At 44.1% G+C, this 14061-nt stretch overlaps 1 protein-coding gene across 1 annotated transcript in view; it reads left to right on the top strand.

Annotated features, from left to right (window-relative positions):
- The first annotated feature begins 3102 nt into the window (after positions 1–3102).
- LOC105537850 (mitotic spindle assembly checkpoint protein MAD1) overlaps positions 3103–14061 on the top strand; it is a 399899-nt gene continuing 388940 nt past the window's right edge. The window contains exon 1 of the mRNA XM_011977540.1: positions 3103–3315. Coding sequence (XP_011832930.1) covers positions 3263–3315 — 53 coding nt within the window. The 5' untranslated portion in view covers positions 3103–3262. The remainder of the gene's footprint in view (positions 3316–14061) is intronic.

The following is a 14061-nucleotide window of genomic DNA, read 5'->3' on the forward strand; positions in this document are numbered from 1 at the left end:
TGAACATTTATTTGGAGACCTGCTGTTTGCCAGGCTTTAGGCTGGCTCTGGCGATGCCGTGACGAACACAGCACAGCCTGCCCACGTAGTGCACACACAGACAGCTTTAAACAATGAAAACAGCAGGGGGGCCTCCTCAGGTGCGTCAGTTGGAAGATGCCCAGGAGCAGTTTGCAGGAGTATCTTAGTTGGAGACAGCCTTGTTGGATATGAATGACGCTGGTGGGAATGAAGGCCAGACGTTTTTCCTGGTTTGGAAACAGGTGGCTTACAAGAGCCTCTAGAGTTTATTTGTTTAAAGACAGACCCTGTTCTCAAGAGGGTCTTCACTTTGCTGGCAGGATGGCACTGCTGACGGTGGTGGTTGGCTCTAGAGAGCTGCTGTGTAGTTGACAAAGCCCGTTGATAATCAGTGTCTCATTTGTTCTTCCTCACAATCCTGTGGACTAAGCTGGGTTCTGGGAGGAGCTGACTGGCCCAAGGGCATCCAGTGAATTTGTGGCCCTGTTGCTGGAATGCTTGGCTGATCCTGGAGCATGGTGGGCTGTGCCCTCAATAACCTCCATCCATCTGGCTGGCCACATGGTGCCATGCAGCTGGATCCTGCATTTTTGTGAGCTGATCAGCCCGATGCTGGCACTGAAAGGATTCTGTTGGGAGCTGCCATCCATTTAGCCTGAGCAGAACTCAGCACATGTGCGGGCATGAAGCCCATCAGCTGACAGCTTCTCTTTCAGACCTGATGGCGCCCAGCCGAACTCTGGCAAGAAGGGCTTACCAGCCTGCAGGACGGCTGACCTGCCTGCCTTTGCTGGGAGCCAAGCACCTCCTGGTAGGTTCTGGGATTTGGTTTTCAGTGGGAGGAGGCTCTCTGCAAGGTAGAGTAAGAGCAGTAATTACTTGGGAGAGGAAGCATTTAACTTCTGAGGCTGCAACACAATACTATCTCGTTCGCGGAGGCGGCTGAGTTAGAAGATTAGCAATTAATTTTTTATAAGGTGCAAACTACTCTTCAGTTTCATGGAACCAAACAGTCCTCCCACAGCAAGGGAGGGGCAGGCTTCCACCCCGTGTGATTTTTCGGAGCACTATTGTTTGTCTGCTTTTGAGCTGATAGGAATTATTTACGAGTCTGTGTGGAAGACATTTTGACACACAATTCTTGGTATTCCCATTTGCTCTTTCTAGTTTTTACTTTTTCTGTATTGCTAGCGTTTACTGCAGTTAGGTCTCAGGAGTATTTTGCCTTTTATTAGGATTGCAGTTACAAAATGCAGGTATCAACTAGGTTCCTTTAAATCACAGTTCACTTTTTATTGACTCGGATGAGAAAAGTACATGTTTTTCGTAGACTGAGTTGAAAAGAGTGTCATTGGTAGCATTACAAGCATTTCTTTTAGCTTCTGTGTTTTTATTGTTTACTAGAGCTTAGCTGGAGTGTTGTAGATAACCCAGTAGGGGTCACTGCTAAGTTATCTGTAAGTTTTCTAAGTTTGAGCTTTAGATTGAAACACTTTTTTTTTCTTTTTTTTGAGACAGAGTCTTGCTGTGTGGCCCAGGCTGGAGTGCAGTGGTGCGATCTCTGCTTGCTGCAACCTCAGCTTGCTGCAACCTCTGCCTCCCAGGTTCAAGTGATTCTCCTGCCTCAGCCTCCCGAGTAGCTAGGACTACAGGCGCCCACCACCACACCTGGCTAATTTTTGTATTATTATATTTTTTTTTAGTAGAGATGGTGTTTCAGCATGTTGGCCAGGATGGTCTTGAGCTCCTAATCTCAGGTGATCTGCCTTCCTCGGCCTCCCAAAGTGCTGGAATTATCGGTGTGAGCCACTGCACCCAGCCCAGACTTTTAATAATAGAAAATGTACTTTCTCTTGTTTCATTATTTAGTACTCTAGGTTTTCTTTGAGTTTTTGTAACTAAACAGTGGGCACCTGTGATAGGTTGGGATGGATTTAGGGCAGAGTCTGGTAAGCTTTTTCCCTAAAGGGCCAGGTATTAATAGTAAATATTTACTTGGTAGCTTTGGGGTCCATAAGGCCTCTGTTACAATTACTTGGCTCTGCCTTTGTAGCCCAGAATAGGGTGACTCGCCCTCACGGTTTGCCTGGGACTGAGGAGTTTCGCGTGGGACATGGGCCTTTCATGCTGAGACTGCGATGACCCGGGATGAACCGGGACTGTCGTTGATTTTAACGTAAAAGCTGCTGTCGACAGTGTGTCAATGAGTGGATATGGCTGTGTTCCAGTAAAACTTTATTTTCAAGACAGCTGGGGTGGGAGTAGGTTTGGCCATACCTGCTAACTCCTACAAGAGGTTACAGGGCTGCCATTTAATTTTGGTTTAACCATGCAGAGGCTGAGCATAGTGGCTCACACCTGTAATCCAGCACTTTGGGAGGCTGAGGTAGGCGGATTCTTGACCTCAGGAGTTCAGGACCAGCCTGGGCAACATAGTGAGATCTCATCTCTACAAAAAATTACAAAAAATTAGTCAGGCATGGTGGCATGCACCCACGCTCCCAACAACTTGAGAGACCAAATCAGGAGGATCACTTGAGCCCAGAAGGCCAAGGCTGCAGTGAGCCGAGATCATGCCACTGCACTCCATCCTGGGTGATAGAGCAAGAACCTGTCTCAAAAAGAAAAAAAAAACCAAAAAACCCAAAACGAATCCATGCAGAGCCTTGCTGCCTGTTCTCTGCGGCTTTTCTTTTCCGTGCAGAGCCTTTTGCTACCCACACGGCATCATGGTGATTTCTTCCTTTTCAGATTTGGGCCAGTTGGGCGACAGGGTGGGACCTTGCTTGAGGGTGGTTGTAGAAGAGAACCTAGGATGAAATTGGCGTTTCCTGGATCGCAGCTCAGCACCTGCTCTGCCTGGAATCTAGAGTTATCCGAGGCTGTGTTACCCCTTGGTTAAGAATTGTGAAGGATAAAACCCTTATAAATTTGCGCCCAGGGTTGAGAAGTGCTCATTTCTGTCTCACCTTTTTTCTGGTAGCTGAGAGTTCCCAGGAGCGCGTATTGTGATCATGTCTGTTCCATTTAACAAATATTTGTTGAGGGTTTATGACGTACCGTGCCGTATACTGGCTGGGAGATGCAGCGGAGAGCAGGACACATGGTTCCTGCGCTGAAACTGAGCACAGCACTTTGAGAGTGGTGGGGTGGGGGAGCGCTTTGAGAACCAAGAGTGGGAGGGCCTCGCTGTTCTAGGACAAGGACCGTCCTCTGAGCGGGGACGATTTCTCTCCAGGATATGGTGGCTGTTGGAGCTGGGTGGCCCTCGTCTCACCCCGGTTGCTTGGGCAGGTGAGTACGCTGGGGCGTGGCTTGGGCTGATGGCTTGTGAGCCTGCACCTGTCAGCCTCAGTCGGGCTCCCTGTGGGGCGTGTGAGCCCCTCTTCTGACTGAGGTTTGGGTTAGGGTTTCCAGCCTCCCTGCCCCTGGGAAGAGGCTCCACCCTCCTCTACAAGTGCTGAGCTGCGGGTCTGTTTGTACTGTGAGGTGTTGCTTTTGTCTCCATCAAAAACATGAACCACTGTTTGGAGCACTTCCATTTACTGACAACCCTTGCCAAATTAATTTTATTTAATTATCTCCCAGGGCTAAGCTTGAATACATTTTGTGTTAAATTCACAGTTTTTTCCTTTTCTAAACGAAATGGACTTAATATCCTTGTTAAAATCTGATTAAAACTAAAATTGAGTTTTTTGAAGTCTGATTATCCCATGAAATGGAATTTTAAACCTAATTACAGATGGATTTGCATATACTTTTCAGCACCATTGAAAAGAAACTTGGTATAAATTTATTAATGACATCCTTTTCTTTCATTTCCTTGGGGCATGACGTTAGTTTAGGAGCACGAGGGAGGTGGGGAGAAACACCACCCTTCTCTCCGCCCTTCCTTAGAATTTTTTAAAAACTTTATTCTGTGGAGAATCAGTTCTCAGGAAGCCTGAGCACAGTCCTGTTTTCATTCTCATCTTCGCTGCTCTACCGGCTTAGGTGGCTGATGGTTTTCCTGAATTGTTTTTCAATACTTAAAGCTCTTGTCTTTCCGAAGATGGAAGAGGGACATGCATGATCATAGCTGCTGACGTGTCTCTCCTGTCAGCTTAAAATGTGGATTTGGCTGGGCGTGGTGGCTCATGCCTGTAATCCCAGCACTTCAGGAGGCCAAGGCGGGTGGATCCCCTGAGGTCAGGAGTTCGAGACCAGCCTGGCCAACGTGGTGAAACCCCGTCTCTACTAAAAATAACAAAAATTATCTTGGCATGTTGGCACGTGCCTGTGATCCTCGTGACTCAGGAGGCTGAGGCAGGAGAATCGCTGGAACCCAGAAGGTGGAGATTACAGTGAGCCGAGATCATGCCATTGCACTCCAGCCTGGGCAGCCAGGGTGAAACTCCATCTCAAAAAACAAAAAACAAAAACCCCCATGGATTTATATTTAACATGCTACCTCCACCCTGATTTAATTTTAATTTTTAATTTTAAGTTTTTATTTTATGTATTTTTTTTTTTTTTATTGAGGCGGAGGCTCGCTCTGTCATGTAGGCTGGAGTACAGTGGCGCAATCTTGGCTCACTGTAACCTCTGTCTCCTGGGTTCAAGCAATTCTTCTGCCTCAGCCTCCCGAGTAGCTGAGATTACAGGTGCCTGCCACTTTGCCTGGCTAATTTTTGTATTTTTAGTAGAGATGGGGTTTCACCATGTTGACCAGGCTGGTCTTGAACTCCTGACTTCATGATCTGCCTGCCTCGGCCTCCCAAAGTGCTGGGATTACAGGAGTGAGACACCGTGCCCGGCTTAATTTTTTATTTTTTTGAGATAGAGTCTTGCTTTGTGGCCCAGGCTGGGGTGCAGTGGTGCAATCATGGCTCACTGCAGTCTCTGCCTCCTGGGCTCAAGCCATTCTCCCACCTGAGCCTCTGGAGCTGGTGGGACTACAGACACTTGCCACCATGCCCAGCTAATTTTTGTATTTTTAGTAGAGACAGGGTTTCACCATGTTGGCCACGATGGTCTCGAACTCCTGAGCTCAAGTGATCCACCTGCCTCAGCCTCCCAAAATGCTGGGATTACAGGTGTGAGCCTCCACCCTAGTTTTAGATACATTTGTATTATTAAAAAAGTAAAAACAAACTCTAAATGATCATTATGTGAAATAAACAAGAAATTTCCAAAGGGCCACGTTCTTGTTCTTTGAGAAATCCTACTGTTCCAGGAGGGCTGTTTGCTCTTGGGTCTGTACTCATGCTTCCTGCTGTGACTTCCTCGCGGCAGGTGGAGGTAACAGGCTCCCAATGTACTTGCCTCCAGTCTGGCTGTCACCGTGGTTTTGTTTTGTCTGGAATTATATGGGAATGGAATCACACGTCATGCAGTCGTTTGTGTCTGGCTGTTTCACTTGCAGAATGTTTTCTGAAAAGCATTCATTCACGTTTGTTGCTTGTATCAGTAGGTTGTCCTTGTTATATTGAATGGATATACCATAATTTTTTTTTTTTCTTTTTTTGAGACAGAGTCTTGCTCTGTTGTTGCCCAGGCTGGAGTGCAGTGGCGCGATCTCAGCTCACTGCCAGCTTCACCTCCCAGGTTCATGCCATTCTCCTGCCTTAGCCTCCCAAGTAGCTGGGACTACAGGCACCTGCTACCACGCTTGGCTAATTTTTTTTGTAGTTTTAGTAGAGACGGGGTTTCACCGTGTTAGCCAGGATGGTCTCGATCTCCTGACCTCGTGATCCACCCATGTCAGCCTCCCAAAGTGCTGGGATGACAGGCATGAGCCACCATGCCCGACTGGATATACCATAATTTTTAATCCAGTTTTTGGCTCTTACAGATAAAACTTCTGTGAACATTTGTATTCAAGTCTTTGTATGTATGTTTTCCTGTCTCTTGGGATAATACCTAGGAGTGGGGCCTCTGGGTGATATGGTGAGTATGTTTTAACTTTAGGAAAAGCTGAGGAACTAAAGTGGCTGCCCTGTTCTGTCCCCTGGCCACACGTGTGTGAGAATCCTGCTGGCCCCGCATCCCAAGCGCGTTCGCTGGCCGCCTTCACTTTAGTCATCCTGGTGGGCCTGTGCGGTATTTCCCTGTGGTCTTCGTTCCTGTTTCCCTGGTGACTAATGATGTTGAACATCTCCTCATGTACTTAACTCGATGGCCATATATCTTCTTTTGTGAAGTGTCTTTTCAAAGTCTTCTGCCCATGTTTTAATTGGACTGTCATCTTCCTGAGTTGGCAGAGTTCTGTGTGTATTCATGACAGAGTCTGTCGTCAGATGTATGGTGAATATTTTCTCCCAGTATGTGGCTTCCTTTTCATTTTCTTAGTGTCTTTTGAAGGGTAAAAGCTTTCAATTTTTCTAAGTCTGAGCTATCAATTCATTTTCTTTATGGTTTGTGCTTTTTGTGTCTGCCTAACCCAAGCTTCTAGAAACTTTCTAGCTTTAACTTTACTGTTAATTTTGAGTTAATTTTTGTGTGCAGTGTGGTCACAGTTGAGGGTTGCTTTCCTGCCACACAATATGAGTGTCTGTTTCCCCTTTGAATTTCCTTGGCACCTCTGATGAAAGCCTGTTGGCCATACATTCATGGGCCTGTTTCTCAAGGGCTCCTTTATTGAATCATGTGTCTGTCCTTTCTCCAGTACAGTAAGATCATAGTTACTGTCACTTCTTAATACTCTTTGAAAGAACATAGTAAGCCCTCCAGTTTTTTCCTGGTAAGAATTGTCTTGACTATTTTAGGTATTTTTTATTTTCAGATAAATTTTAAATTCAGCTTTCAGTTTGTTTTCGTCTCCCCCCCCATTTACTTTTTATTTCGTTTATTTTTTCTTGCCTTAGTTCGCTCACTGGGACCTCCAGTGCGGTTTTACCTGGGTGTGGTGAGAGTGGCTGTCCTGGCCTTGTCAGTCTCAGAGGGAAAGCGTTCAGATTTTCATGAAGCATGAGGTTTGTTTTAGGGTCTTGGGAGATACAGTTCATCAGGTTAAGGAGGATGCTTTTCTTTTCCCTGATTTGTCGTATTGGATCAAATACACATACAATAAAATTGACTGTGTTAACTGTTTTTAAGCGTACAGTTCAGTAGCTTTAAGAACATTTGTATTGCTGTGCAACCGTCACCACCATCCACCTCCAGAACTTTATCTTCCCAAACCCAAACTCTGTACCCGTTAAACGCTCGCTCCCTATGCTCCCCCTGTTGGCCCTGGCACCCACCATTCTGCTTTCTGCCTCTGTGATTTTGACTAGAGTAGGGACTTCATAGAAGGAGAATCATGAAATATTTGTACTTTTGTGACTGGCTTATTTCACTTAACGTAATGTTCTCAAGGATCATCCATGTTGTACCATGTGCCAAAGTGTCCTTTCTCTTTGAGGCTGAGTAATTTTCTGTTGTGTGGATAGATGATCCGTGTTTCTTATCCAGTCACCTGTTGATGGACACTTAGATTGCTTCCACATTGTAGCTACTGTGAATAATGCTGTTATGAACATGAGCGTGCAGATATCTCTTAGAGACCCTGCTTTCAACTCTTTTGGGTGTATACCCAGAAGTGGAATTGCTGGATCCTATGGTTCAATTTGCAGCTATTTTAGGAGCCACCACATTGTTTTCCACAGTAGTTGTACCATTTTACATTGTCATCAACAGTGCACAGGAGTTCTGGTTTCTCCACATCATCACCAACTCTTGCTATTCTGACTTTTTAATTTTTTAATTTAATTTTAATTTTAATTTTATTTTGGTGGTGGCCATCCTAGTGAGTGTGAGGTGGTGTCTTGTTCTGGCTTTGATGTGCATTTCCTTAATGAATAGTGGTGTGAAGCACCCTTCCATGTGCTCATTGGCCAGTTGTGTGTCTTCTCTGGAAAAATGGCTATGCAGGTTCTTCGCCTGTTCTTAAATCACATTATTTTTGTTGCTGTTTTAGGAGTTCTCTTGTATGTTTTGAATACTATTCTTTTACAGTTCTGGTTTCCAAACATTTTCTCCCATTCTATAGGTTGTGTTTTCAGTCTGTTGATAGTGTCCTTTGATATACAAAAGTTTAAAATTTACTAAGGTTTCATTTGTCTGTTCTTTTTTTGTTGTTGTCTGTGCCTTTGATGTCATATCCAAGAAATCTGTGCCAAATCCAATGTCATAAACCTTCTCCCCTGGTGTTTTTCTGAGAGTTTTATAGTTTTAGTTGTTAAATTTGGGTCTTTGATTTGTTTTGGGTTGATTTTTTTGTGTATGGTTTAAGGACCCAATTTACTCTTTCACGTGTGGAGGCCAGTTTTCCCACACCGTGTGTTGAAAAGCTTGTCCATTCCTCATTGAATGGTTTTGGCACCTTTGTCAAAAATCATTTGAACTTACGAAAGGGTTTATTTCTGTGATCGCTACTGTATTTCATGGGTCCATATACCCGTCATTCTATCAGCACCACACTGTTTTGATTACTGTGGCTTTGTAGTAAGTTTTGACTTAAAGTGCGACTCTTTCAACTTTGTTCTAACTTTTCAAGATTGCTTTGGCAAGGGACCTTGGGGTCCCTTGAGATTCCATATGAATTTTAGGATAGATTTTCCTATTTCTGCAAAATATTTACTTAGGTCTTGATAGGGATTGCATTGAATGTCTAGATGGGTTTTGGTGGTGTTGACATCTTAACAGCAAGTCTTCCACACGTAGTGGTTTCTGAAAGGTTAGTTGTGGTACGGAATAATCTTTTCAAATTGTTGTACTAAAATTCATTGGTCTGTCTTGCACTTTGAATGGATCTTTATCCATGCATGGTTATGTAACATCATACATCGCTTATTTGAAAATATCGACATACTGAATTATGTAGGTCTTTTATTATACCTTATTAAAAAAATCACGAGATAATCACCACAAGTTATTGAAAAGTCTTTATTATTAGGAATCCGTCAAGCTTGTGGTGTCAGATACAAATTTTTAAGAATTTAGATATGTGTTTGACAGCTTGAGTTTTATTATTGTCAACAATATACTCTTGGTTGTATTCTTTCAAATGATAACATTTATTTAATTCATTTCTGAGAAAATGTCTACCAGATGCTGAAGCCTGAGTAACTATTGTTTGTCAGTTATTTTTTAAGTAAAATATTTTATGTAAAAAGGGCTAGTTCAGTTCACAACTCAAACACGGAAGACCAGCCATCGCACTTTAGTATGCACCAGAAATGTTTTACGTGTACTTTGTATTTGATCGTGCAGACTGTTGAGATCTTATCGAGGGGTTAAGATTTAACAAAGTGAATATTTTAACTGGGCATAGTACTCCTGTAGTCCCAGCTGCTTGGAAAGTTGAGGATGGTTTGGGCCCAGGAGTTTGTGGTCGTAGGGAGCTGTGACTGTGCCTGTCAGTAGCCATTGCAGTCCAGCCTGGGCAGCATAGCAGGACCCCATGTGGTGCCCCTGGTTTGTTTCACTAACATGTTGTACCCATCACTGCTTTTGTATCTTCAGTTCAAATGTCAGCACAGTTAAAAGAAAAAAGGCAAATAATAGCTTATTATTATTGTTACTTTTTTTTTGGAGGCAGAGTCTTGCTCTGTCACCCAGGCTGGAGTACAGTGGCATGATCTCAGTTCACTGCAACCTCAGCCTTCTGGGTTCAAGTGATTCTCCCACCTCGGCCTCCCCAGTAGCTGGGACCACAGGCGTGCACCACCATGCCTGGCTAATTTTTGTATTTTTTGGTAGAGACGAGGTTTTGCCATGTTGGTCAGGCTGGTCTCAAACTCCTGACCTCAAGTGATCTGCCCACCTCGGCCTCCCAAAGTGCTGGGATTGCAGGTGTGAGTCACCGTGCCCAGCCACTTAGTATATTTATGAAGATAGTTTTGATGGCCAGGTGCAATGGCTCATGCCTGTAATCCCAGCACTTCTGGGAGGCCAAGGTTGGCGGATCACCTGAGGTTAGGAGTTCAATACCGGCCTGGCCAACATGGTGTAACCTCGTCTCTACTGAAAATACAAAAATTGCAGGGTGTGGTGGTGCATGCCTGTAATCCCAGCTACTGGGGAGGCTGAGGCAGGAGAATCACTTGAACCTGGTGGATGGAGGTTGCAGTGAGCCGAGATTGCGCCACTGCCCTCCAGCCTGGGGGACAGAGTGAGACTCCGTCTTAGAAAAAAAAAAGAAAAAGAAAATAGTTTTGATGTTACAAGACTGCCTAGAAGAGTGTCTGCAGACCACACTTAGTGAACTGTTGTCCTGGCACTTAGTCCCTCGAGGCCAGAAGGAGTCTCACAAGTTGGACTCACATGTGATCCTACAGCTTTGTGATATGCTCTTCAAAAATACTGTACAGGTGTAATGTAAATGCATGCTCACTACAAAGAAAGCTCACACAGTGCAGAATTAAAGTGAAACTTTCTTGGATTTCTCTGCTTTTTCAAATTCTGCTGTGTCCCAGGTTAACATTAGCAGTTTGCTGTAAGTCCTCCTAGATAATTTTTGTGTGCATGGACATCTTATGTGCGTAACAAATGGCATCAGACGGCCTGTATTGTTATGTTACTTTCCCTTGAATTGAGTTACTTGAGATGCCTGGTGCTTACTCTTCGGTAGCCGTTATTCCATCCTAGAATGTACATATTTTAACCATTTCCTTTACACTACAGTTGTTACCAGTTTTTTTTCTTTTTCTTTTTGCTGTTGACACACAGAAATTTAGTGAACACCATTTCATTAAACATATTTTTTTGGTAAGCGTATCTGAAAGAGTCTTTTTATTAATGGGAATAGTCAGATATAGGGTATGGATATTTAACACTTTAATAATTTTTGCCAAATTACTTTCCAAAATTATACTTCTATTGACAGTGCTTAAGATTGCCCATTTTTCTGATAACATTCATTGATGTTGTCAGTGTTTCCAATTTTTGCCCTTTACTTAAAGTCAGCTGCTGTATTCCTAGCACAGTGCTTTCTGTGACAGATGTTTCAGATCACAGTGCTTCCTGCCCTCAGGCACATCTGGCTGCCCTGGTAGCTTTCAGGCTCTCAGGCACCCCTCCCTAATGGACCGACTGGGGTCAAGGACTCTGAAAATGCTGCCCACCCTGGCCTAAGAGCCTCCTGAACAGGTAGGCTCGGGGTGGGGGTGAATCCGGTGGCTTAGCTGACAAATGGAGGTAGAGGATACATTCTCACCTGTTATTTTGATTTTTTTTTCCTCTTCACCCTGACTGTCACATTCTCGCCTTTTCCAGCGTCAATCCCCAGTCACACTAGCTTCCCAGGATTAAAATGGTCTCTCATGAGACCTGTTTAGAAATCTAGAAGCATTAAAAGAAGAAGAAGAAAAATAAACCAAAATCTAGAAGCATGCACGTGGCTTAGAAAATGCCTTTGTGTTGCCAGATGCAGTTCCCTTGCTTTGACAGTGGCATTCAATGTGGTCTTTTAAAAAAAGAAACTATCTATTCCTTTAACATTTTTTGGAGATAATAATGACATACAGTGAAATGGACAGATCTTGTGTATATAATTGAGTGAGTATTGAAAACGTACCACCTGTGTAATCACTGCCTCCGTCAGGCTGCAGAAAGTTTCCATGACCTCTGGAAGTTCCTTCTCGTCCCTTCAGTCAGTTCCTACCCCTGGGAGACAAGCACTGTTCTGATTTCTATTACCATAAATTAGTTTTGTGTGTTCTTGAATTGTAAATAAATGGAATCCTACTGTGTTTATTCTTAAATTGCTGTCATCTTTTGCCCAGAGCTGGGACTAGGGGGAGGTGAGAGAGTGCGGCATCTGCGCGGCACACCCCAGGAGTGAGATTCTCAGAGCCGTCTCTTTCTGAAAGTTTGTACGCCAGCATCTCTCTTGCTTCACCCTCGTCCTGGCCCTGCTTTTGGACAACAGAGTGCTTTTGAGGTTCAGCCCTCTTTTAGGGAGATGAGTGGTACGTTTTAATTTGTTTTTATTATTTATTTATTTTTTGAGATGGAGTTTCACTCGTTGCCCAGGCTGGAGTGGTATGGTGTGATCTCGGCTCACTGAAACCTCTGCTCCCCGGGTTCAAATGATTTTCCTGCCTCAGCCTCCTGAGTAGCTGGGATTACAGGCGCGCACCACCACGCCCGGCTAATTTTTGTATTTTTAGTAGAGATGGGGTTTCACCATGTTGATCAGGCTGGTCTCGAGCTTCTGACCTCAGGTGATCCGCCTGCCTCAGCCTCCCAAAGTGCTGGAATTATAGGCGTGAGCCACCGCGCCCGGCCAAGTGGTTCATTTTTAACTTGTGTCCATCTACTTGTTTGTTTCTCCGTTTCCTGTCTGAGGACATGTGGGTTGTTTGCCCGTAGCTGGCTGTGATGAGCGTCGCTGCAGTTAATGCACAGCCACATCTCATGCGCACCTACATTTTCATTCTCTGCCGGGAGCACCCAGAAGTCAAACTGCTGGACCTTTTAAGAAGTGCATGTATAGCTTCATAAGAAATTGTCAAACTGTCTTCCAAGGTGCTGGTGTGATTTTATGCTCCTACCTAGAATGTATGAGATTCCATTTGCCTTATATTTTCACCAATATTTGGTGTGGCTGTTTATTTTTAAAAAATCCTTTAATTATTCCAGTGGGTGTGTGGCGTTACCGACTTTTGGCTTTACCTCACGTTCCCCTGATGACCAGTTCCCTCGTCAGTGAATATGTCGAGCTCGTTCTTACGCTTAATGGCTTTTATCTGTTCCTTAGGAAGTGTCTGTTCTTGTCTTTTGGGAAATTGTGTTAGTTTGTTTTCTGTTACTGATTTTTCCAAGTTATTTATTCTGGATACAAGTTTTTCATCCAGTGTATGTCTTGTCAACATTTTCGCCCTGTCTGTGGCTTGCCTTTTCATTTTCTTTATTTTTTAAATTATTAAAATATACATGACTGTCACTGTAAGATTGACTGTTGTTCTGTTTTTTTGAGGCAGAGTCTCACACTGTCACCCAGGCCAGGATGCAGTGGCGCACTCATAGCTCCCTGCAGCCTCTAACTCCTGGGCTCGAGTGCTCCAGCTTCCTGAATAGCTGGGAATACAAGTGTGAACCACCACACCTGGCTATGGTTTTCTTTTTTGTAGAGATAGGATCTCGCTCTGTTGCCCAGGGTGGACTTGAACTTGTGGACTCAAGCGGTTCTCCCTCATTGGCCTCTCAAAGGGCTGGGATTATAAGCATGAGCCACCATGCCCTGCCGATCGTCTGTTTTAAAGTGTTTAATTTGGTGGCTTTTAGTATATTTTTAAGGTTGTACACTTATACCCACTGTCTAATTCCGGAACATTGTCCTGGTCCCCAAAGGAAGGCCAGTTGGCAGAAATTCCCTGTTCTCCTTTCCCCCAGCCCCTGGCAGCCACTCCTCTGTTCTTTGTCTCTGGGTTGGCATGTTCTGGATGTTGTGTATCAGTGGAATCCCACCGTAGGTGGCCTCTGTGCTGGCGCCCACTCGCAGGATGTTCTCAAGGGGCGTCCACACTGGCACGGGTCAGCGCCCCCTTCCACCACATGACGCTTGATGATACCCCATTGTGTCGCCAGAACGCATTTCAGTGACCCATTCATCATCTATAGACATTTGGCTTGTTTTCACTTTCTGGCGATTACGAACATTCAAGTATAGATGTTTGTATGAGACTTTTTTTTTCCCCTTCTCTTGAGTATATACCCGGGAGTGGAAACACTGGGTTACATGATAGCTCTTTATTTAACTGTTTTAGGAATTGCCAAACTATGTTCCATAGTAGCTCTACCATTTTACATTCCCACCAGCAGTATATGAAGATTCCAGTTTCTCTGAATTCTCAACCCTTATTATGATGTCTTTTTTCTTATGGTCATCCTCGTGGGTATGGAGTGGTATCTTAACTGGTTTTTTTTTTTTAAATGACCGCATGATTTTTCATTGGATGGATATGCCATAATTTAAACAATGACTTACTGTGGGACAAAAAATTGTTTCCAATTACATTTTATAATCTTTATTGTTTATATCAGTAGGATTTTATTTTTTTAATGAGATTTTAT

This window comes from Mandrillus leucophaeus, unplaced genomic scaffold, assembly GCF_000951045.1.
Source record: "Mandrillus leucophaeus isolate KB7577 unplaced genomic scaffold, Mleu.le_1.0 Scaffold180, whole genome shotgun sequence".
NCBI lineage: Eukaryota > Metazoa > Chordata > Mammalia > Primates > Cercopithecidae > Mandrillus > Mandrillus leucophaeus.